The 23,910-nt window shown below is 40.0% G+C and overlaps 1 protein-coding gene across 1 annotated transcript in view; it reads right to left on the bottom strand.

Moving 5' to 3' along the window:
- Positions 1-23,910, bottom strand: part of pld2 (phospholipase D2) — a 38,239-nt gene that overhangs the window by 5,847 nt on the left and 8,482 nt on the right. The window contains exons 2-22 of the mRNA XM_079872401.1: positions 14,672-14,800; positions 12,903-13,030; positions 12,688-12,830; positions 12,455-12,548; positions 12,295-12,360; positions 10,539-10,597; positions 10,288-10,422; positions 7,969-8,079; positions 7,724-7,867; positions 7,523-7,606; positions 6,508-6,586; positions 6,196-6,306; positions 5,862-6,056; positions 5,595-5,751; positions 4,139-4,257; positions 3,920-4,033; positions 3,702-3,806; positions 1,557-1,645; positions 1,340-1,453; positions 1,204-1,253; positions 826-960 (exon numbers count right to left, since the gene is read on the bottom strand). Of these exons, the coding sequence (XP_079728527.1) occupies positions 826-960; positions 1,204-1,253; positions 1,340-1,453; positions 1,557-1,645; positions 3,702-3,806; positions 3,920-4,033; positions 4,139-4,257; positions 5,595-5,751; positions 5,862-6,056; positions 6,196-6,306; positions 6,508-6,586; positions 7,523-7,606; positions 7,724-7,867; positions 7,969-8,079; positions 10,288-10,422; positions 10,539-10,597; positions 12,295-12,360; positions 12,455-12,548; positions 12,688-12,830; positions 12,903-13,030; positions 14,672-14,777 (2,338 nt within the window). The 5' untranslated portion in view covers positions 14,778-14,800. The remainder of the gene's footprint in view (positions 1-825; positions 961-1,203; positions 1,254-1,339; positions 1,454-1,556; positions 1,646-3,701; positions 3,807-3,919; positions 4,034-4,138; positions 4,258-5,594; positions 5,752-5,861; positions 6,057-6,195; positions 6,307-6,507; positions 6,587-7,522; positions 7,607-7,723; positions 7,868-7,968; positions 8,080-10,287; positions 10,423-10,538; positions 10,598-12,294; positions 12,361-12,454; positions 12,549-12,687; positions 12,831-12,902; positions 13,031-14,671; positions 14,801-23,910) is intronic.

Below are 23,910 nucleotides of genomic sequence, written 5' to 3'. Positions count from 1 at the left end.
TGATAACAACAGGAGAGGAAGGACATTTTGAAGAACTTTAGATTTCAACGTACAGGAGGATTTTGGAGCTTTTTCATGCAAATAGGAAGTATCATGGGTCAGCGATTCCCAAATCCCATCCCAAGGTGCAAATACCCCAGGGGTACTTTATATATTTTGCTTTGTTAAACCTATATAAATTTGAAATTATTTAAAGACGGTCATCAGATCGAAGTTGAGCTTTGATGATGATTCATTTTCACCATTATCCACCATGGGTCTGTGGGGGGTTTCAAAAGTTTAATGTTTTTGAAAGAAGACTCTTGTGTTCACCAAGGCAGCATTTATTTGATCATAGAGTAAAGCAGTGATTTTGTTAAATATTATTATGATTTTACATGACTGTTGAATTTAATTTATCTGAATTTTCAGCATTATAACTTTCTTCAGCGTCACATGATCCTTCAGAAATCTTTCAAATATGCTGATTTGGTGCTCAAGAAACTGGTCTTATCATTATTATCTGGTTATCACCTTCTAATTACAGTTTAAAACAGTTGTGATGGTTAATATTTTTAACCGTGATATTTTTTTTCAAGATTCTTTGATGCCTAAATTTATTTGAAAAAAATTAAATATACTTTTGTAACAACACAAATGTCTTTACTGTCACTTTGTATCAGTTTAATGTGTCCTTGTTAAATAAAAGTTTTAATTTCTTCAAAAATCTGTCTTACATCCATCTTTGAATGGTAACGTACATAAAAAAGGTTTTGAACTATTGTCCTGAGTCACAGACATAGTCTCTTGTGTCTTATTGTGTTAATCTGAAGCCAAATGTCTCACCTATGATGTAGCAACGGTCGTCAGCGATAAGGGCTTTGCTATGGACATAGATGAGCTCTGTAACAGGGCATTGGCCGAGCTGAGTGTGTGTACGCAGACCACACAGAGAAATATACTGTGTCCATTCATCCTGCACTGATGAGAAGATGAGACAGTCATTAAAACAATAAATGGTAAACCATTAGTGTGATTGGTTAATGGGTAGAATGTTATAATACATTGCTAAAAACAACAACATCAGATAAACTAAATCATTTAGTCACTGATAAACAGACAAATGTGAAAGTAACAGATGGAGAACAAGACAGTATCTAAAAATGTACTCTACCAGAGTGGCAGAATTACAGACAGCTAAATATGTTTCTGCCAGATACTTACTTTGTTCCTTTAATCTTGAAAGAATGGAGTGTTCTCCTCGATTAATCGTTCTACACACAGAAAAAGTTATCTTAGTAAAACACGATCGCATATTTTGGGTGGTGAGAGTGTGTATTAATGTAGTGTGTGTGTGTACCTGTAGGTGAAGTGAAGTATAGCCTGAATGGCGTTTCCTCCTCCCTGACTGATGTCACCCTCAAAGCCGGGCAGCAGGGGAATTACAACAAACACCCTGTACTTCTTCCCCTCACTAAAACAATTCAAACAAAGCTTACACTTCATGCTAATAAGAAACAAAGCAGAATACATTTCATTTGACTGCAGCTTGTATTATTTTCACAGAGGTAACACACCTGTGAGCCCGTAGGATCCGTTTGACAATAGCGTCTCCGATGGTGTTGTGTACATTTTTCTCGTCTGAGCAGCTGATGAAGAACTGATTCTAAAAAAGAGGAGGGACAGAGAGGGGTTTGTTTCATTTGTCTCACTTGTTTGCTAAGCTTTGGGAATCTGATACTGAAATAATGTGATTGTCTAAGAGCATCAAACGGACATGGTGGGCTGCAGCATGTGATCTTTGCAAAAGTCCAGTAAAGCTGCCTTACTAAATGTTCCACACCCAATGACCAGGAGCCAGATTCACAAAACATTCTTACTGTAACATTCTCCCTGTAATGGCTTATTCACACCGCACCTACAGATGTCGATCTACAGCAACAGACATGTTCGTCGGGTTTTGTCAGATCAGTGCGTTACCCCTATTGGCCAGCGCTGGTTTCCGGTCATTGAAAGTCTGAGATGTCATACTGTAATCTGGTGATCGTCTGTAATGGTCGGTAATGGTCTGTTGGTGCAGTGTGAATTAGCCTTAAAGGGTTAGTTCACCCAAAAATGAAAATTCTGTCAGTAATTACTCACCCTCATGTTGTTCCAACCATGTAAGTCTTTCGTTCATCTTCGGAACACAAATTAAGATATTTTTGATGAAATCTGACAGAATTCTGACTCTTCCATAGGCTTCCAGAGTGACCGAAACTCGCCGACCCAGAATAGTTATTAAAAACATCGTTAAAATAGTCCAAGTGACTCCAGTGGCTCAATCTTAAGTATATCAAGCGATGAGAATACTTTTTGTGCGCAAAAACAAACAAAAATACCGACTTTATTCCACTATTCAATTCCTTCTCTCTGGGCCTCGTAGTGTTTTTGCGTAGCGCGTCTGTGTTGCACGTCATCACGCATCACATACATGACCTGCTTCGGCCAATTGTGAGCCTACGTGGTGACGTGCAACACAGACGCGCTACGCAAAAACACTACGAGGCCCAGAGAGAAGGAATTGAATAGTGGAATAAAGTCGGTATTTTTGTTTGTTTTTGCGCACAAAAAGTATTCTCATCGCTTGATATACTTAAGATTGAGCCACTGGAGTCACTTGGACTATTTTAACGATGTTTTTAATAACTATTCTGGGTCGGCGAGTTTCGGTCACTCTGGAAGCCTATGGAAGAGTCAGAATTCTGTCAGATTTCATCAAAAATATCTTAATTTGTGTTCCGAAGATGAACGAAAGACTTACATGGTTGGAACAACATGAGGGTGAGTAATTACTGACAGAATTTTCATTTTTGGGTGAACTAACCCTTTAAGATCACTATTGTCTTACCTAAGAAACAAATGTTTATGAATATTTTATATAAATAAAAGATATTCCCAAAAAGACATGTTTTTTTGAAGACTATTGTTAAATCATCAGTTACTCACCCTGATGTCGTTCCAAACCTGTTTGGGTTTCTTTCTTCTGCAGAACACTAAAGAAGATATTTTGAAGAATGTAAGTAACAAAACCTTTTTGGTGACCATTGACTTCCATTGTATGGACAAGAAAACACTGAGACATTTCTCAAAATATCTTTAGTGTTCCGCAGAAGAAAGACAGACATACAAGTTGGAAATTACATGAACTATCCCTATAAAAATCACCATAAATAAACTCTTAAAATTAGTATAGCCTCAATTTACTTCTATAATCTAGCATACTAGTAGACTAATTAGATGTGTGTAGTACAGAATTATAAATTACTAAGCCTGATATTGTTTTCTTTAGAAAATAGATAATAATTGGGACATTCTTATAAAATACCTAAATCAAATTTAAATAAATTCATTAAGAAATTCATCATTTTTTTCTTAAGAATTGTAAAGTCCATCTTAAATAATTAATATTTATTATTATCCATAACATCCATTCTTCCTAGTTTAGCTGACTCGCATTAGGACCCTGTTTCTGAGCATGAGGCAAGTGCAGAGGGCTATTGTGTGTTGCCAGCTGAATGCAGTAGAATCACATGATCCTAGTGGGAGAGAACACTGTAAACAACTCCACAACACTGAGACTTTGTGTGTGAACAGAACACAGTGTCTGTTCAGCTGTGTGTGCGTGAAGTCTTATGAGTCAGAGGTAAATGCTTTTGGTAAGGTCATAGAATGAGTGTTACCTCTATATAAATGTAATGCTCGCTGTTCTCAATAACATGCACATAGGCATTGAGGATTGAATGTTCACATGTGCCAGTGGACCAGCGATCGACAGAACGAAGAACCTAGGAGAAAAATAAAGGGGAGTATGAAAGAGAAACAGACATAAATAAATGATGATGGCAAAAAACAAAACAAAATAAATGAAATGAGGAAAACTGCATGAACACACATGTACCTGTACAGAGGCTTTTGTGACACCAGGGATTGTGAATGGCAGCTTATTTGCTGTGTAGTGCGATTTCGGCAGTAGGTACGGGTAGAAGTCATCCTTGTACTTGTTCTTAAAGATCTTAAAAGACAAATAGAATATAAGAAGAAAAAAGCAATGATAGAAGTTTCCAGAGTGCATATAGATTCAAAAACAATCACTAAAATTTGTCATTTGATTTCTGACCTTAGTGAAGTTCCAGCGCTGGATGAAGTGTCGTGCAAGATCTCTGGCTGCTTTCCCATGATGCACCGCACCCAGGTCTCGCCAGGGGATGCGTGGCACCTGAGTTCTGTCAACATTGTCTGAGGGGGAAAAAGCAGAAGCTACTCTACTGGCTATACCCACATTCAATATTCCCTTATCTTTGTTCTTGCAAAGCATAAATATCAAATGATAATTAAATGATAATCATAAGAAGAATTCTGTTCTTTTTAAAAAAAATTGTTTTCAACAGTGAAAACTTGAGCACCAAATCATTACATTACGGTCTGACAGTTCTACCAGGTGTCTGAAAAGGACAATACATCTGCAACGTCTTTGCGGAGAGTGGAGAAATTGCGACGACAGCAACCCTACAGCATGACAGAAAGAAACTCGGGCTGTGTGATTTTAGTACATTTATTTCCTTCTCGGCGGTGCACTTTCGTTCCTCCCTAAAAGCAAAACTTAACGTTCAAATCAGCTAGATCGGCGATTGTCATAGAATGCAGTCTACTGTTGCTAAACTGCAGCATGTGCTCGATGATAAAGAGTTATTAAAAACGGCATTAAGCCGCGAAATAGAAATTGTTCCCCAAGCGACTTTCTGTGTGTGCGCTAAGAGATGGAGTGGAAAACAGACAAGCAAAGTGAACTTTGAGTTTCGGGTTCGCACCTAAACGGATAAATACACACAGAAATATGTAAAAATACCTGGCTTGGTGAGTATACGATTAAATACTGTTGGTTATGTCTTAAGTGAACATAACATTTTGAGAAATTCGTCACATGTGTAACAGTATATTGGATCCGTGCATTAGGTCTTAAAGTGACAGCAGCCTAATATTCCTGCTGTCGTCTGTGTCATTAATGTTAATCAAACAAGAAAAGACAAAGAGAAAATCACTCAACCGCTCTTTAGTAGATTTAGTAGGATTAATCTATATTTAATTTAACAGTGAAGACTATGCAGTTGTTTTGCATTTGATTACTCTCTGTTGATAAAGACTGTTCTGTTTTTTATTTTAATTTCACAGAAGTTTTTCCTAATCACCTCTAAGAGGAAATGGAATATGTTGCACATGTTATTTGCCAGTAAATAAAGAGTTGTCCATTCATGATATTTTCTCATCTCTTCGTTTTTTTAATACTTAAAATACATTGTTGTTAAGACTAGCTAAATAACCTCAGTGGGTCTATTTGAAGCCTTCTATTTATCATGTAGTATTATTTATTCCAGTGATCGGTATCGGTGATCGTATCGACCAATACTGCTTCCAATGATCTATAATTGGCCCCAAAAAACCTGATCGGAGCACCCTTTAGGTTTTAGTTAAAAAATTATGCTGTTTTTATAAAAAGATATGCAAGTGTTAGATGGGTTATTTAAAAAATATATATATATTTAAGTAGTGATGTATGTCTACATTGGACTGTGTACCTTGATAGGGCTGATCCAGCTGTGTCCAGTCTCTCTTGATAAAGTTGCTGTAATCTTTTCCCAGCCACAAGAGGGCATTACAGCTCAGATCGACTTCATCCTCACACTCTGACGCAGATACTGTCAGAGGAACTGCAGAGCCATCCACAGTATCAGACTGAGTCAGGAAGAGGGAGAGGGAAGTTAAAAGACAGAAATTAAACAGGGAGAGATGAAGACCCAGGGATCATTTAAGGATTTCATCATATCTACTGATCACAACTGTACCTCTGGGCCTGCTTCTGCATGATTGGCTGGTTTTGGCGGTTCCAGATCACTCAGCCTATAGTCGCTGTCATCCCACCTCCCAAACGCAAGATCCAACCCACCCACGAAGGCCACTGATTGGTCGATGGCTACCATTTTCTCATGATGGGCCCAGAGGAACACAACAGAGGAAACATGATCAGGGTGACGCATCACCTAAGGAAAAGGAAATATAGAATGAATCATCTATATAAAAAAAGAACACAATAAGACAGCTGTCATGATGTGAAAGAATGACAAAATTGGGAGGGAGAAGAGAACAGCAGTATGAGCAGATGTGTGTAGTAAATCAAACCTTAATATTGGGGTGCATGTTCATTAGTGTTCTCTTGCTGTAGCCGCTATTGATACCCAGAGCCAGTTCCACCTCCTTATACAACAACACACACACCTTCACTCCCTGTTCCTAAACACCACACACACACACACACACACACACACACACACACACACACACACACACGAGTAATGTTAAAGTTTATGGCAATCAACATATTTAAACACTTACATAGTTTGACAGATGGACAGCTTTTTAAGATATATAGGGGAGAGAACTTATGAAATGTATAAAGGAATAAATGTAATGTAAAAGATCTTTCCCCCATACTGCTTTGCGTTTGAGAATCTTGTCCAGGCGCCAGTATGTTCCTGTAGCTGGACGTTTGAGGAAAACCTCTGGACTGAGCCTGCAGAGAGAAAACTCAAATGTCTTCACAGCACTTTCAAACATGACAACATACAACACAACATTCAACAATGACAACACAATATTGTACAACTGAATCTCAGATATTCCCAGCATCCGAAAATGCCTACTTCCCAAGTTAACTATGGTTAAAAAAAAACAACAATTGGAGTTTGTAAAATGTGTTAAAGTTTTTAAAAGAGGTCTCTTATGCTCACCAAGTCTGTATTAATTTGATCAAAAATACAGTTTAAAAAAAATATATATACTGTATATATAATTTATTCTTGTGATGGTAAATCAGAATTTTCAGCATCATTACTCCAGTCTTCAGTGTCATGCTTCAGAAATCATTCTGCTATGCTGATTTGTTGCTCAAGAAACATTTCTTATTTTTATCTTTGTGCTGCTTTTTTATGGAAACCCTGAAAAGGGTTTTTTTCAGGTTTCTGCGATGAATAGAAATTTAGAAAAAACAACATTTATTTGAAATACATATCTTTTGTAACATTATAAATGTACAATTTAATGTGTCCTTGGTAAATAAAAATATAAACTTACTGATCCCAAACCATTGAATGGAAGTTTTTAGCATACGAAAAGCAGTAAGTCACATGAGTAGTATGTCCATAGGTTAAAATACTTTTCAATGTTTCAAAGAACATGTTACTATCCCATGAGGCCACAGGAGAGGAATAATCCTCATATTTGTTAATGGCGGAGAACAGTGATGCAACCATTATAGGGGGTCACATAGCAATGCCAACATGGTGGAAGCAGTATGTCTGGATTGTATATATACCACACACGGTCAAAAAAATAGGCTCTTTTTCATCAAATGGTGTGCTGTACATACACTGACAGTATGTCATTTCAAATGGAGCAACTGATGCTTTCAGGCCATCTACTGTACATGTGTGTGTGGTAGCACACTTACCACCAATCAGTGATGAAGATCTCCTCCTTGGCCTGTTCCAGTGCATCAGCCAGGTCAGAGAAATAGCCATTCCCGTTAACATACCTGTCAATCAACCAGTAAGTCATTTACTCAGTACCCACTTCATTATCTAACTAGTCAATCAATCAATGTTCTTTGAACAGAAGTACATCCCAGGACATATTATGTATATGCACACACCACTTTGTGAGGGTGTCCGGCCTGGGTGGGGCGAAGCCTTCGAAGCGATGGGTCTGGAGGAAATCACATCGCTCAGAGAGACACCGAATCTCATGACTCCACCACTGGGCCTGCCTGTAGCTACTGCACTTAATCACCAGCTTCCTACAAAACACACACACACCAGCTGTGGCTACACATGCCTCTGTAAAACTGTCTATATCAGTAGTGGGAAGACTTCCTGATATTGGTCTCCACTGTTTTACCTGCTGAAGTTCTCGATGCAGACGCCATACTTAGTATCAGTGTAAACACGTCCAACCAACACCTTCAGCTCAGGGTCATAAAGCAGTACAAACGACACATTGCCGGGATCTCTGCTCATACACAGCCATGATAGAAAACAACAACAACAAAAATCTATTACAAAAACATTAGTTATTATTTAGAATGTAACATTAAATATTAATCCACATTAAATATGAGTATTGTAACAAACAATGACAAATGCTGAGTCTATTCAGAGCAGACTCCAGCAGCATTTTATACACAGAATAAAAAGTATAAATATATGATTTCAAAAACAATACAAAGAACAAAATCATTTTGTCAGGTTCGCATTGATTATACACTACCGTTCAAAAGTCTGGGGCCAGTACGAAATTAAGACTCTTCAGCAAGGATGCATTAAAATGATCAAAAGTGATAATAAAGATAATTATGTTACAAAAGATTTCTATTTCAAATAAATGCACTTCTTTTGACATTAATCATAAAAAATCAGCATATTAGAATGATTTCTGAAGGATCATGTGACACTGAAGACTGGAGTAATGATGCAGAAAATTCCACTTTACCGTCACAGGAATGAATTCAAAAATATATTCAAATAAATTGTAATAATATTCAACAATATTTCTGCTTTTACTGTATTTCTGATCAAATAAAAGGAGCCTCGGTAAGTATAAGACATTAGACACAAAAACATTAAAAAGAATAGTAAACGATAGTAATTATGAGAGGTGGAGAAGGTGTAAAATAGTGGAAGAGAGTTTTATATATAGTGCTAATAATATATACTGTATATGTCAAGCACATATAAACAACTGATGAGGAGGTCCACACCCAGATGAGGCCAGTCAGCCACAGAGACAACACCTCTGATTGTCCTTTATGAAGATATGTAAACAAGCACGACATTGAATAGCCAATATATTTTATGATGGGGCGGTCAGACTACCGGCAACATGGGAGAAGTACGGGTACGCAAGAAAAAGTAAGAGTATAGAGTGCCTGTACTGCATACCAACCCACTTCGAGCCTTGCCCTCAGGGCTTTTTACTAGCACACAATAAAGGGCTGGGCAAAGTTTCACCTGATTTCAAGGAAACCGTTCTGTTTTCTAGAATTGTTTGGCATACAGGCATAATGCATGGTTACTGCAACTAACAAAACCAGGCTCAAGCTACTGAAAGATTTTGTATTTTCAGTCATCAGATTCATCTACATTGTGACTTAGATTTAATCAACTGAAAACAGTGTCTGTAAAGGTGTGAACCATATGGCCCATAGAAACTGATGTGTGTGAAACAACATTGCTCAGGGTAGACTGCAGTGTAGATCGATCTCCTGTGGGAGGTCCTAACAGTTTTCCTTTGTTTGTAGCCCTTTTGTCTTCATGTATAAAGTTCAGTCACACAGGCAGAACATTGGGTTAAGATTGTTGAAGGGCGACATGCTAACATCGCTGCTGAAGGACTGCTACACTACAAACCTTCAATAAATTCTTCTCCCCACAAGAACTCTTGTCAAGCTTACTTATTTGACCTATTGGAGAAATCTAATACATTGGTGAGCCACCCAAACCACTGCTCAGCCAAATACACCAAAATCTAACACTACAAAAGTAGAAGGAAAAACTATGAGTCATGTCATTTCCTCAAAATGTCTTTCCTGCAGTGTTTTAAAATGCTGTTAAGGCATTAGAGAGAGAGAGGCATTCAGTGCTGTGCAACCGAGTGGTTAAATGTGACACTCCTGACCTGTGCAAATGTATCTTAAATTCTATTAGAGATTTACACACTTGTGATAGTCCTTTAATGACCTAGTGTCTGTTCTGGTTAATGACACAACACCGATGACCTCTATAACGGACATAGTAAAGGGAAGGACCTGTTTGACAGGCTTCTAATCCAAGTACTAACTCCAGTATCATCTTAAACTACTGCTTTAAACTTTCTATAACCTTCTGTGATTTGTGAAGCAGGAAGTAAGCTGCAGGCTGAGAGGGATCAATATTTGTTTTGAGAGGCAATCCTTTCCACCCTACATTGTGTATAAGTGCATAGATTAAACATGCTGGATGTAGCGTCTCTCTGCTGGATGTGGTAATCAGTGTTTTCTGAGGGTAAAATTAGAGGTTTGCCACATGACAATAAAGGGTTCTGGTAAATATGACTCATGCTAAAGGAGAATGAATAAAAATATTTATGTTGTAACATGAAACAAAATAAAATAGCATGAAGCAATGTAAGGTAACCGATATCAATTCACATGTGGGTTTATTTGTTTTGTAGTGAACTCACCTGGACATGTACAGGAGGAACGAATCCTTCACCACAAGCCAGCGACGGGACCAGCGGAAGCAGAACTGATGGTGTCCGATACAGTTGAGCCCCTGGATGCGGTGACCCCCGGACCGTTTCAGAATATAGCCTTCTCTGAGACAAACAAATAAACAAACAAAAACTAAAAAAAGAGTTGCAGAAATACATGTAAGCAACAATGGAATATTACTAAAATCACAAAAGAAGAAACACACACAGTCTGTACTCACAGGCCTTTGGGTCCAAGGTCTCTGATGAAGGACAGCGGACTGATTGCCAGGAAGTCTAACTGAGAGCATGATATACACACACTCTTAAAAATGTATGTATGCAACCAAAATCTCTGTAACTTTGTATTTGTGTGTGTGAGGGGATCAACTCGGATATACTAAGAATACAAAACTGTCTCCAGAATTGAGCTAAATCTGACAAAAAGTATTTTTGGAGACATCCGGGACATCCTTAAAGGTCACATGGCATGAAAATTTCACTTTATGAGGTTTTTTAACATTTATATGAGTTCCCCTAGCCTGCCTATGGTCCCCCAGTGGCTAGAAATTGTGATAGGTGTAAACCAAGCCCTGGGTATCCTGCTTCGCCTTTGAGAAAATGAAAGCTCAGACAGCGAATCTGGAATCTTCCCCTTATGTCGTCATACGGGGAAAGGTTACCTCCCTTTTCTCTGCTTTGCCCTCAAAGAGAATTTGGACCGCCCATGAGAAAATGAGCTGCGCGAGCGCGATATTATTTTTTCCTCGAGAGACATCATGGCTTGCAAACGAGCGAAGCATGGCAGGTGCTTAGTGTTTGGATGTACAAATGGTAATTGTTCAAGTTCAGACAGATAATCTTTCTTTTAAAATCGTTCAATACTGTTTATGCATCAGTAAATCAAGCCAGTGACTAAAATATCAACTTCACATCGTTTCTCTTTGTAGGATGTAAAGTAGTAGTAGTATTAAAAATATAATCTTATTTAAACTGTGATTAAAATATATACTGAAAGGCAAGCGATCAAAGAACGATCCCTTTCCAATCACCCAAGCTGTCAATCCCACAGCACGAGTTTATCTGGACACTTGCCAAAACTCGTTATGAAATCAATGAGCCGTTACACTACACAACGAAGCTCTTACTGTATTTACATCATGTTTGCATTGGTGAAATCATTAGTGAGAGTCCAGAAACTGCGTTGCAATGATAAGATCTTCATTCACACGATCAACAGACTGTCTGTCATCTGCTCAATGCTCATCACTGCAACCTTTTATGTGATGGGAATAGATCTAAATACTTTAAAAACTTATAAACTGATAGCTGTAATAGTAAAAACGTATAATAGCTGTAATACTAAAAGTTTTCGAGAGAGTTCCACATGTAATGTGGCTATTTCTATTTCATAGCTATTTAAAAGCTATTTCATATGCAAGCATGTCAGCCACAGCAGTGGGCGTTTACATTGAAGTCTCTCAGCAGACCCTTCAAACAGCGGTCAAATCAGAGGCTAAAATCAGGCTAGGAAAAATTATTTCTAAATTATGACAATTTTTGATCTAAAAAATATACTAACATTATAAGGGCACACCAGGAAACATTATAAAATAATAAAATAGTCCATGCCATGGGACCTTTAAATTAAGAAACATTACAGATCGACCAATATTATTATATTACTATTATGTTGTCCAGTAGCCAATATCCAGAAAATTGTTTAATACAATTTCAACAATAAAAACATATGCATTATTTTTTATTATTCAGTAGACCCAATACTGAAGGACGGATAACTGTCAGTATGTAAAGTTGAAAATTATTCAAAAGGTATATGAATATCAGGTAAAAACATAGTTAAACCATATAAAACCAAACCAATTTTTTTTTTTTTACAATAATGTTTATTTCTTTTAAATGATGTGTATTTCAATTCTTTCTTTAAGGGGTAGGGCAATTATATGTATTTACAGTATGTGCATGTATGCTTCTCACCAGCCCATGAAAGTTCCTGTAGAAGGTGTTTTCTAGCAAGTTGTTTAAATATTCCTCCAGATATTTCTGGAAAACACAAATATAAACACCTTGGCTTGTACAACACGTTAGGTGTGTAACTTTTGGAAAGAAGTGATGCTTTGCTTTAGTACATATGTACCGGTTTGCTAGACGTTCTCCTGATTCTATCGGCTCCGTGTAAAGTCGGCATGTCCTCTGTCAAACCTGCCAGCTGTTGTCTCTGAATGGCAAATCTAATTCAAATCACAAGCAAAATGAAAGGAAAACACAAGGTCAAAACTCCAGGCCAAACAAATGAAGCGTGGTGAATTTGCATGTGTGTGTGTGTGTGTGTGTGTGCGCGCGTGCGTGTGTGTGTGTGTGTGTGCTCACCTCCCCAGAGGCAAGAACTGTAGCAACACTTTGTGTTTGTACAGGTCTCTGTGGAGCTCCTGGAAGTGCTTGTACTTTTTTTTCACCGTCCATGTGAACTCACCATGTGTCAGACGGACTGTGTACAAAGTGCACACATTTACCTACAAACAAGATATTTAGGCTGTCAGGTATAACGCAACAATACACTGTTAAGTAAAAACTCACAAACGTACCTTGGAGCGGGTAGTGTATCGCTCCATGTTTTCCACTTTGCAGGTGATAGGTGTGCCATTAATGAGAGGAGGAATGGCTCCCTCCTTCAGGTCTGCTAGATGATGTACAACGAAAAAGTCACGCTCCTCTGATAGAGAGACACAAAAAAAAGAATAAAGCCACTATTGCGAAAATGCTTTTTTCGTTGGCCTAACTTAATACTAAAAATACAAACCAATATAAGTGAAAAGTTTAATTGAAAAATCATCATGAACTTCTGTTTTAATGAAAGCAGCACTCAAGATGCATGAACTCCACAAGTTTGTGTAAAACCCAGTGTTGTAGTCGAGACCAGCTGACTCGAGTTTGAGTTAAGGTCAAGACCAGAAGAGAGTCAAGACTGAGCCCACATGCTCCCAATTTCATAAGACCAAGGCCATAAAACATGCTCTCGGACTCAAAGACCATAAAAGACTCATTTAAAGACCATATTTTCGTGGTCTTGGCCTTGTCATGGACTCTGGAGCATTTGAACTCGGTCTTGATTCAGACTCGAATGAGCTGGTCTAGACTACAACACCTGTGTGATTTAAAATGATCCAAAGAGCATCTTGAGCTTCAATGAGAAATAGATTAGTGACCTAGAAATAGTGCAGAATCTGAAAAACGATTTATTTTACACCATAATAATTATTTGGTTTTTTTCAGGTTTGAATTAGATTTGAATCCCAGACTTTGGCCCCTCCGTTCCTCCTCGTTGTGTTTTGAAGAACAGCCAGTGTGACAGGTCTCAGTATCAACAATGTTATATCACCAGAGGTCAAAGATCAGGCAAGTCACTGAGTTTCAGTATTGTGCTTAAGAACACAATCCTTCTAGAAGTATGTGAATGAGAGAAAACAGCTGTGAAGCCAGTCACTCCTCTCACTGTATTCTACATGTATTCTACAATTTTTTCACAAGGAAGTACAACCCATTGTAAAACTTTCAATACCTGTTCTTACAGCATGACTGACATGTGGATGTGGCATAAATAATCTTTAGTCCTTAGAGACAAAACAGTGATTGAAAAGAAGTCTGTATGTTAACTGTGAGTTGTTAAGCAAATAACTAATAACTGTTTTTGTTCTGTAATAAAATAAACACTGAGAAAACGTCACAAGCATTATGCCTGTCCCCTGAAATTCCTTAGTTGCAATGACGAACTGAGCACTGGAATTATTTGATCACATTTGAGACATTGTTTCAATCAAATTTTCTTACAGCTCATATTGTCATTGTCAGAGTCTTGATTGTCTATATAGAAAACCTTCTGTGCTCTTGGTACATGACACTGTAACTACAAATATAAACTTATTTGTTCTTGTGACAAATATATATCTACTTAAAAAAAAGCTGTTGTGCTCTTTGTAACAATTTTAGCCAACACCAATAAACCAATAATTATTTTCATGTTGTTCCATTTCAAACTGATAAACGGTTAATGTTAAATGTCTAAACTATTAAAACAGACTTAAAAACTCAAATAAGTTTTGAAATTGTCCATCAGGGTGTGGACAGGCAGTAGAAAGGTATGCCAACAATTTACACGGTGATCATAGCAATGAGGCAAGCATTGAACAAGCTAAAAAGCCAATGAAAACTGTGTGCACAAGCGGTGCATATTCAAGCTCAAAGTAAAAACACATGAACTAAACGATCATGGCCTTTTGGGTTTACTGGAGAGTTACAGGCAGGTTTCAAACTTTGTGATCTGTTAATAAACACTATTGTATGTGATTTGTCTCACCACTATTGTTTTTGATAGATTTCAGCTGATCCTCAGTAAGGTCGCACAGCACGGTGTCCACACATTTTCGCCACCTTTGAGCTGCATTCGTCTCAGGACTAGCCATAAGGCTTCTGGACCACGACACACCTGTGCAAATACACCAACAAACGAACACCCACGCACACAAAGAGGGGAAAAAAAGAGGAAATTCACTGTTTTTTCAACATAGTTTTTCAAAATGCAAACGTTAACATGACATAAAACTACAGAGCATGCGGAATTATTAGGCACATTGATTTTCCGAGCATACTTTTTTCAGGCACATTTTACCAATTCCAAACCACATTAATCTTAATAGCTACTATTAATTTTGCATTTAATAATAAGTGGTATATAGCTAATTGTTCATGAAGGCTGGAAATGAAAAGCGCCTTATATTCAGGTGTGTATAATTATAGGCACATTTTCGTTTACAGATAAAATAAGCCAAAAAAAAGATTTAACTTAGACTGAAAAGTCAAAAATTATGAAATGCCCATTAGAAGGATGCAATACTAATGCAATACTAAAAATTGCAGTTGAGTTAAGGCAAGACCATTGGACAGTGAATTGCTCATTGGGTCAGCAGAGTCAGACAAAAACAGGTGGAGAAGGAAAGACACATGTTAACTGCAAAATAATTAAGAATTAAGGTAAAGAATTAAGTGTGAAACCATCAAGAACCCTTTAGTCTCCAGCCCCACCATTTTCCAGAACTGCAACCTACCTGGAGTCTCCAAAAGTGCAAGGTGTCAGGATCTCAGAGACTTAGGCTAGGTAAAGAATCCTAAAAAATGACCCCCACTTAATAAGAATCACAAGATGAAGTGTAATAAAATGCATGAAGACTGTTTTTTTTAGGCTTTATAGACAGACTTGAGAGTGACTCTAGAAGGACCAGCACCACATCCTCTTCTACCAATATTTGAAGAATTCACATCCTCTTCTACCACTATTTGAAGAATTCATCTTCCAGAATCTGGCAGTAAGTTTTGGAGTTCATTTTAGTCCATCTATACCCTGAAGTCCATTTTGCAGAGGTGGACTAAAAATTAACTCCCAAAACTTAGCATTCAAGATTTAAGACAGTTTAAGTAGAAAATTTCATTTCACATCTATGCTGAAAAAGTGATTAACAGGTAAGAAATGGATTATAACTATACCATAAATATAATTTAGTACCATAAAATCCCCTAAAAATACAAAATATTAAATAAAAAAACATTATCGAACTAAAATATAGTACATTCATTTGATTTATTTTTGACTGCCACATGAGCAGCAGCAGAGGGTTAAAAAGTGCTGCAGGGAGGAGAGAGATGGATAGAGATCTGGGCTTCTAACACAAAGTTCACTTGTTTAATAGCAGGATGTGGAGCTTCGGGAACTAAAGAATCATCTAACCATTCATACCATCTATCAACACATTTTATCTTCTATATGCTTTTTGTTATATTACTTATATTACCTTTTATTATTTGGTTCTTTTATTTGCTTTATATATATATATATATATATATATATATATATATATATATATATATACATATATATATATATATATATATATATATATATATATATATATATATATATATATATATATATATATATATATATATATATATATATATATAAGCACATTTCATATTTTGACAGTTTTTATGCAATTTAATTGTAAAGCAACTTAAACCGCATAGCATAATATGTATGAAAAGATGTATGATTAAAACATTAATTATTGTTATCACTGTGCATGTATTTTATATTCACAGGCACAGGATTTGTCTGCGCAATGTTATTATCACATAATCTGTATTCATTTAGGAGCAAGTAAAAATAACTAGGACAAAAAAGCTAAAGCCCTTGTGGCTGTTGGAATCAATCCAGATGGTCTTTGGGCTGAACTGCGTTGTATTTCTAAAGCAACTTTGCCACTAAACAAAAGAGCACAACATTCTAGCAATAAAAAAACTGCACTCCAACTGTGGCACAGATGACTCACTAACCTATCATAAGATATCCATGACATTGTGGGGAACCTCCAGGAACAGGCTGTGAAATAGTGCTGTTGTAAGTAATTAACAAAGCAGAGTAAGATGCCTTAGGTAATATGATATTAACCATTAACCACCGTCTCTGAGGTTCTGTTACGACACTGGATATTACTCTGACGTTATCACTGACACAACTGACAAACATTTTGTTTTAAAATAAATTAAGACTATTGTTTAAATTGATCAAAATTAAACTTTAAATTGATGCAAAAGATTTAGGCCTATATTTCTTTTAAACTTTCTAATTATCAAGGAATCCTGAAATCTCACTAATGTCACTTTCCACAAAAATATGAAGCAGCACAACTGTTTTAGACATTAATAGTAATAGGAAAAATGTTTCTTGTGCACTAAATCAGCATATTATAATGATTTCTGAAGAATCATGTGACGCTGAAGACTGGAGTAATGGCTGCTGAATATATTTTCAGCTTTGCCATCACAGGAATAAATTACATTTTAAAATACATTAAAATAGGGATTTTTTTGTTTTTTCAAATTGTAATAAAACTTATTTTACTGTATTTTTGCCAACTAAGCCATGGTGATCTTAAGATACTTCTTATTTCAAAAACAAATTTCCCTCCAAACTTTTGAATAGTAGTGTATTATAAATTCAAATATTTTAAGTCAAAAAGGAAGAGAACAGTAGGCTATACCAAGAAAAGGTAATAGACCTTATTCACAGCAGCGGCATCTTTGATTTTTAACAGGAATGAAAGCAAGGCTGTGAGGGATAGACATGCATCTATTCAGTGGGTTGTACTGTTATTTAATGTGTTTTTGGATTGTTCTGCTGTCAAAAAGAAATTTCAGCAGACGAAAAAAAACGTCTCCGGTTACTATCGTAACCTCGGTTCCCTGAGAGGCGGGAACGAGACATTACGTCACTCCCTTCCTTCTCCATTTTCACTGAAATCTTATAGGCTAACGCCAGCTGGAGACAGCTGGCCAATTGACGCGAAACATGCAAATGCTGACCGGTCCGCGGGCAGTATAAATAGCATGGGCGCGACAATCACGTCAGAATCAAGACTGAACGCCAGCACAGCTGATCAAACGGCGAGCATGGCGGCTGACGTAATGTCTCGTTCCCGCCTCTCAGGGAACCGAGGTTACGATAGTAACCGGAGACGTTCCCTTTCAAGGCGGTCACTTCGACATTACGTCACTGACGTATATGGGAACTGTATAGAATCCCGCCGTGAGCGCAGTGAAGATAAGCCCCGAACGGGGTCAAGCTACACTCCCACGAGAGACAACAGTTCTAAGCCAGCAGCGCCGCTAGGAGCACTCGAACTGATAGGCGAAACTAGACCAAGAACGTCTGTTCCGACCTTACCAAATTGCATATCCATGAAATGAAGTGAAGGCTGCACTGGAGGGCAGCACAACACCATAAGCACTCAAGCACAAGAGTTAACAGTGTCGACGGCAATAGCGGTGACAGCTGCATAACCTTATAGCCACACACAGAGTTAACAGTACATTGAAAACTACTGCGTAATGCGGAAACAGCTATGTAACATTATAGTCATAACACAGAGTTAGCAGCAATGGTAACTCTGCATAATGCAGACTACTGCACAGCTTGTGGTAACAGTTCATGAGTACATTAATAAAACTCACTGAACCCACAATGCTATAGGCAGTGCATAAAACTTGAAATCCTGGCGAACGTGTTCTGAGAAGACAGCCAGCATACCTAAATCCCGTAGGCATTAAACCAACATTGAAAGCGTCGAATTGAGTGAGAAGTCTCCGTAAAAAACAGCACGTCCCTAGTACCATCCATTAAGCACACAAACAGCTAGTCAGGCTGCTGCCTAGTGATCCACACACATCCGCGAAGCCCTTACAGGGCCAACAGCACTCTGAGCATCGGCATCATGCGAGGCTCAGCAGATAAGGCGGGCAGGGATCAATCTGTGCTCTGAACAGTGTAAGCGACTTCGGAACGTAGCTTGCTATCGGACGGAGAGTGACGCTGTAGTCACTAGGTCCGAGACAATGCCACATCATTCACTTAGAATGAGCATAGGTCTCCAAAGTGCTTCGCTGGGGCGAGAGCAGGTGGAAAGGCCATCTCAAGGAGAGCTCTCAGCACTTATTAGTGTGAAGTGTCTTGCTCAACTAAGGACCCAGAAGCGGACACACAAGAAGGTTCCACAGCTTGGGGCTGGGGTGCCAATCGCTGTAGAAGCAGAACCTTCCTGAGGGGGATTGTCATGGGGGAGCCCCATAACTCTCTCAGGTCCGTGAATCGGGAATGATAGGCCAGTAAGGGGGTCACGAGGAAACTGACACTCCTTTGTAGAACATAGCCGATGTTCTATAGCCGATGTACAGAAGTGCAAATTAACACATAACTGAATGTACATAAAGCCAGTGGCCGTAGCGACAACAACTGTGAATATACGCAGTTAGATAATAGCCCCATAATAGCATAGCACCTCATTAAGTACACAAACACAGTCGTAGCCGTAGCTAGAACTGTGAGTATACGAGTTAGTACAGAATAGCCAGTTGCACTGAAGGAAACGGGGCAACATAACAGCGTAGCACATGTACGTAACAGCATCGGTCGCTGTAGCGCCAAATACTATACGCAGTAGCTCAGTATAGGCACTGAAGGATACGGGGCAACACCGCAGCATGAACACATCCATGTGCAAATAAATGCAGCGCGGGTCGTCGTATCGACAGAGACTGTGAATATGCACAGTTCGACTGGGATAGCTAGTTGCACTAAGATACAGGGCAACATGACAGCATAACACAAGTGCGTAAGAATAGCGCATCCATGTATGTACATAAACGCAGCGCAAGTCACCGTAGCTGAGATGCACAGTTAGATCAGGATGGCTAGCTGCACTGAAGGAAACAGAGCAGCATTACAACATAACACATCCGTGCATGTTCATACATCCAGAAACTGTGAATATGCACGGTTAGATTAGGATAGCTAGTTTTGCACTGAAGGATGGGCAACATAACAGCATAACACATCAGTGTGCACATTTAAAACGTCTGTGTGTATAATGCAGCGCTAGTCGTCGAAGCGACCGAAACTGCATGAATATGCGCAGTTCAAACACAATGGTCAGTTATGTTGAGGGCAACATAACAGCATAACGCTTCAGTGTGTACACAGATGCAGCGCAAGTCGCCGTAGCGACGACTGTGACTATGCACAGTTAGATAGGATAGCTAGAAGCACTGAATGATACAGGGCAACGTGATAGCAGTTACATTATTGTGTACAAAACACAGCGTCAGAGGCATAGCGACATCGACTGTGAATACGTAGTTAATCAGAATAGCCGGTTGCACTGAGGATACAGGGCAACATATAACGGCATAAATCATAGACACATATCAATGTACATAACACAGCGTCAGTGGCAGCGCACAACAACTGTGAATACACAGTAATCAGAGTAGCCAGTTGCACTGAAGGAACAGGGCAATATATAGCGGCGTAATCATAACACATATCAGTGCGTAGTGTGTACACAGCGTCAGTTGCATCGCACAACAACTGTGAATACGTAGTAGTCAGAATAGCCATTTGCACTGAAGGATACAGGGCAATATATAACGGCAAAAATTATAACACATATCAGTGTGTAGTGTGTACGTAAACACAGCGTCAGTTGCATCACACAACAACTGTGAATACGTACTGTGTAGTAATCAGAATAGCCATTGCACTGAATGATACAGGGCAATATATAATGGCATAAATCATTACACATAACAGAGTGTGGTGTGTACATAAACACAGCGTCAGTTGCATCGCGCAACAACTGTGAATACGTAGTAGTCAGAATAGCCATTTGCACTGAAGGATACAGAGCAATATACAACGGCAAAATTCATAACACATATCAGTGTGTAATGTGTACATAAACACAGCGTCAGTTGCATCGCGCAACAACTGTGAATACGTACTGTGTAGTAATCAGAATAGCCATTTGCACTGAAAATACAGGGCAATAGTGGCATAAATCCTACACATAACAGTGTGTACGTAACACAGAGTCAGTTGCATCACACAACAACTGTGACTACGTAGTAATCAGAATAGCCAGTTGCACTGAAGGATACAGGGCAATATCGTGGCATAAGCATAACACACACAAATCATTGTACATAAACACAGCGTCAGTGGCATCGCACAACAACTGTGAATACATAGTTGAATCAGAATAGCCAGTTGCACTGAAGGATACAGGGCAATATCGTGGCATAAGCATAACACACACAAATCATTGTACATAAACACAGCGTCAGTAGCATCGCACAACAACTGTGAATACATAGTTGAATCAGAATAGCCAGTTGCACTGAAGGATACAGGGCAATTTATAGCGGCATAAATCATGAACACATAACAGAGTGCGGTGTGTACGTAAACACAGCATCATTTGCGTTGCACAACAACTGTGAATATGTTGTAATCAGAATAGCCATTAGCACTGAAGGATACAGGGCAATATATAACGGCACAAATCATAGCACATATCAGTGTGCAGTGTGTACATAAACACAGCGTCAGTGGCGTAGCGACAACAACTGTGAATATGTAGTTAAATCCGCATGGCCAGTTGCACTGAAGGATACAAGGCAATATATAACGGCACAAATCATAGCACATATCAGTGTGCAGTGTGTACATAAACACAGCGTCAGTGGCGTAGCGACAACAACTGTGAATACGTAGTTCTCTTACGAGAGTACTCTCGTGTTGCGTAAGTTTAGCTTACGCTACGGGAAAACTCCTTTTCTCGAGAATACTGAAGCAAAAAAATTATCCTTTAATTTTTAGAATGTAAAACGCATTTGCTGCAGCAGGCAGACATAGGCGAGACAGCTCGCGCGCCTATTGGCTGCTCTGCGGCAACTGCTGCAACCTATCAGTGCGTCTTGGCATGACTCCAGCGCCAATGGGATGCCTTCCCGCGCTGTCGTCATAGCCCGCCAAAATGGGGTGTGGCTAGCCTATAAAACCCCCTCGCACAGGTTGCACAAGTGATTTCGTCTCCTTTCAGCGAAGGACTTCGCTGGATCTACGAGAGAGAAGCAACGCCGTTGAACAGCATCTTCGCCGCTCCGGCACATACGTTCTCTCACTAAATGAGCAAAGGCATTTTTCAATGCCTGTCATGTCCTGCGACTCGTGCCGAGCCGTTCTCAGCGACGGGGACCGCCACGAGTTGTGCGCTTCCTGCCTGGGAAAAGAACACGCGGACTACGCGCTCGCCGACGGCGGCTGCCGTGAATGCGAATCTTTGCCTCTCGCGACCCTGCGGGCTCGACAGGCTTTGTTCGCCATCAAGTCCGCCTCAAAAACGTGGCGTTGATTCAAATGCCTCGTTCCAAGTGCACCCCGCGTGCATCGTGAGCTCGCGGCCAGCTTTCTTACGTACAGAAAGCGAACCCGCCCCTCGCGCCCTCCAGGTCATATGGCGGGGCTCGAGCATTATGAGCGTTTTAAACATATGAGCCCACGCCGGTGCGCCCCGCGTGACTCGCATGACGCTCTCTTATATGCTCACGCTAACTGAAAGCTTATGTTATTTCCCCCTGTGGCTCAGTGGCGAAATCTAAGGCTTTCGCGTCAAAAACCTGGGTTCGAATCCCGGCTCTGGCGACATACAAAAATTTATGCTGCTCTCTTCTGAGCTCGCGGCCAGCTTTCTTACATACAGAAAGCGAACCCGCCCCTCGTGCCCTCCCGTTCATATGGCGGGGCTCGAGTATTTTGAGCGTTTTTAAACATGAGCCCACGCCGGTGCGACCCGCATGACTCGCATGGCGCTCTCTTATATGCTCACGCTAACTGATAGCTTATATCATTTCCCCCTGTGGCTCAGTGGCGAAATCCAAGGCTTTCGTGCCAGAGACCTGGGTTCGAATCCCGGCTCTGGCGGCAGACAAAAATTTATGCTGCTCTCTTCTGAGCTCGCAGCCAGCTTTCTTACATACAGAAAGCGAACCCGCCCCTCGTGCCCTCCCGTTCATATGGCGGGGCTCGAGTATATTGCTTATGTCATTTCCCCCTGTGGCTCAGTGGTGAAATTTCAGGCTTTCGCGCCAGAGACCCGTGTTCGATTCCCGGCTCTGGCGGCTGATAAATTATGTTGCTCTGTCACGGCCAGCTTTCTTATGTACAGAAAGCAAGCCCACCCCTCGCGCCCTCCCGCCCTCCCGCCCTCCCGCCCTCCCATTCAAATGGCGGGGCTCGAGTATTATGAGCGTTTTAAACATATGAGCCCACGCCGGTGCCCTCTGCGTGATTCACATGACGCTCTCTTATCTGCTCACACTAACTGAAAGCTTACGTCATTTCCCCCCTGTGGCGAAATATAGGCTTTCGCGCCAGAGACCCGTGTTCGATCCCGGCTCTGGTGGCAGATACGAATTATACTACTTGAGCCTCCTAAGTCTTCCTAGCCCCCCTAGGAAGGCGCCGATGGCTAAGTCCCGCTGCGGCCGGACCGCCATCGAAATCGGCACGACTAGCTCTCTCAGAGGAGTGTATTCAGCAGCCAACGAGTCAGCTCCTCAACTCGCTCGCCTGCACACAAAACCCATTCTCACGGCGACCCACATAAATCTCAAAAAGAGCATTATGTCTGGTCATATTCCGGCTCAGGCCGAAGGCGTTTTAAATGTAGGACAGGTGCCCACTGCCCAGTGCCCACCCCTGCACAAAAACACTACCCTCTCTGTGTGTCACTCATCCAGGGTCGAAAACAATAAAGCTGGCTCAGGCCGCTCGACCGCTAAGTGTAGGAAAAGTGCCCACTTCCCAGTGTTCACCCCTACACACAAGCACTACCCATGCAGTGTCTCACACCACCACAGGGTCCATATCAGTCAAACCGGCTCATGCCGTTCATATTTTAAGTGTAGGAAATGTGCCCACTGTTCAGCGCCCACCCCTGCCTGTGAATATGACTGTATCTGCGCTACGCACACACATAGCGCCTCAGCGTGCGAGCCCAGCTCGCGCTGGCAGTGTGTTGAGTGCAGATCACGTGTCTGCCTCTCAGCGCACACACTTTGTGGACAGAGCTGTGCATGTAATAAAGCATCTCCCCGCTCACACGGCCGGAGTGCCAGTTACAGAAACACTGCACGAAACACTATCTG

The sequence above is a fragment of the Squalius cephalus genome (genome assembly GCF_949319135.1).
Source record: "Squalius cephalus genome assembly, chromosome: 5".
Lineage (NCBI taxonomy): Eukaryota > Metazoa > Chordata > Actinopteri > Cypriniformes > Leuciscidae > Squalius > Squalius cephalus.
This window is presented reverse-complemented; position numbering and strand designations above follow the sequence as displayed.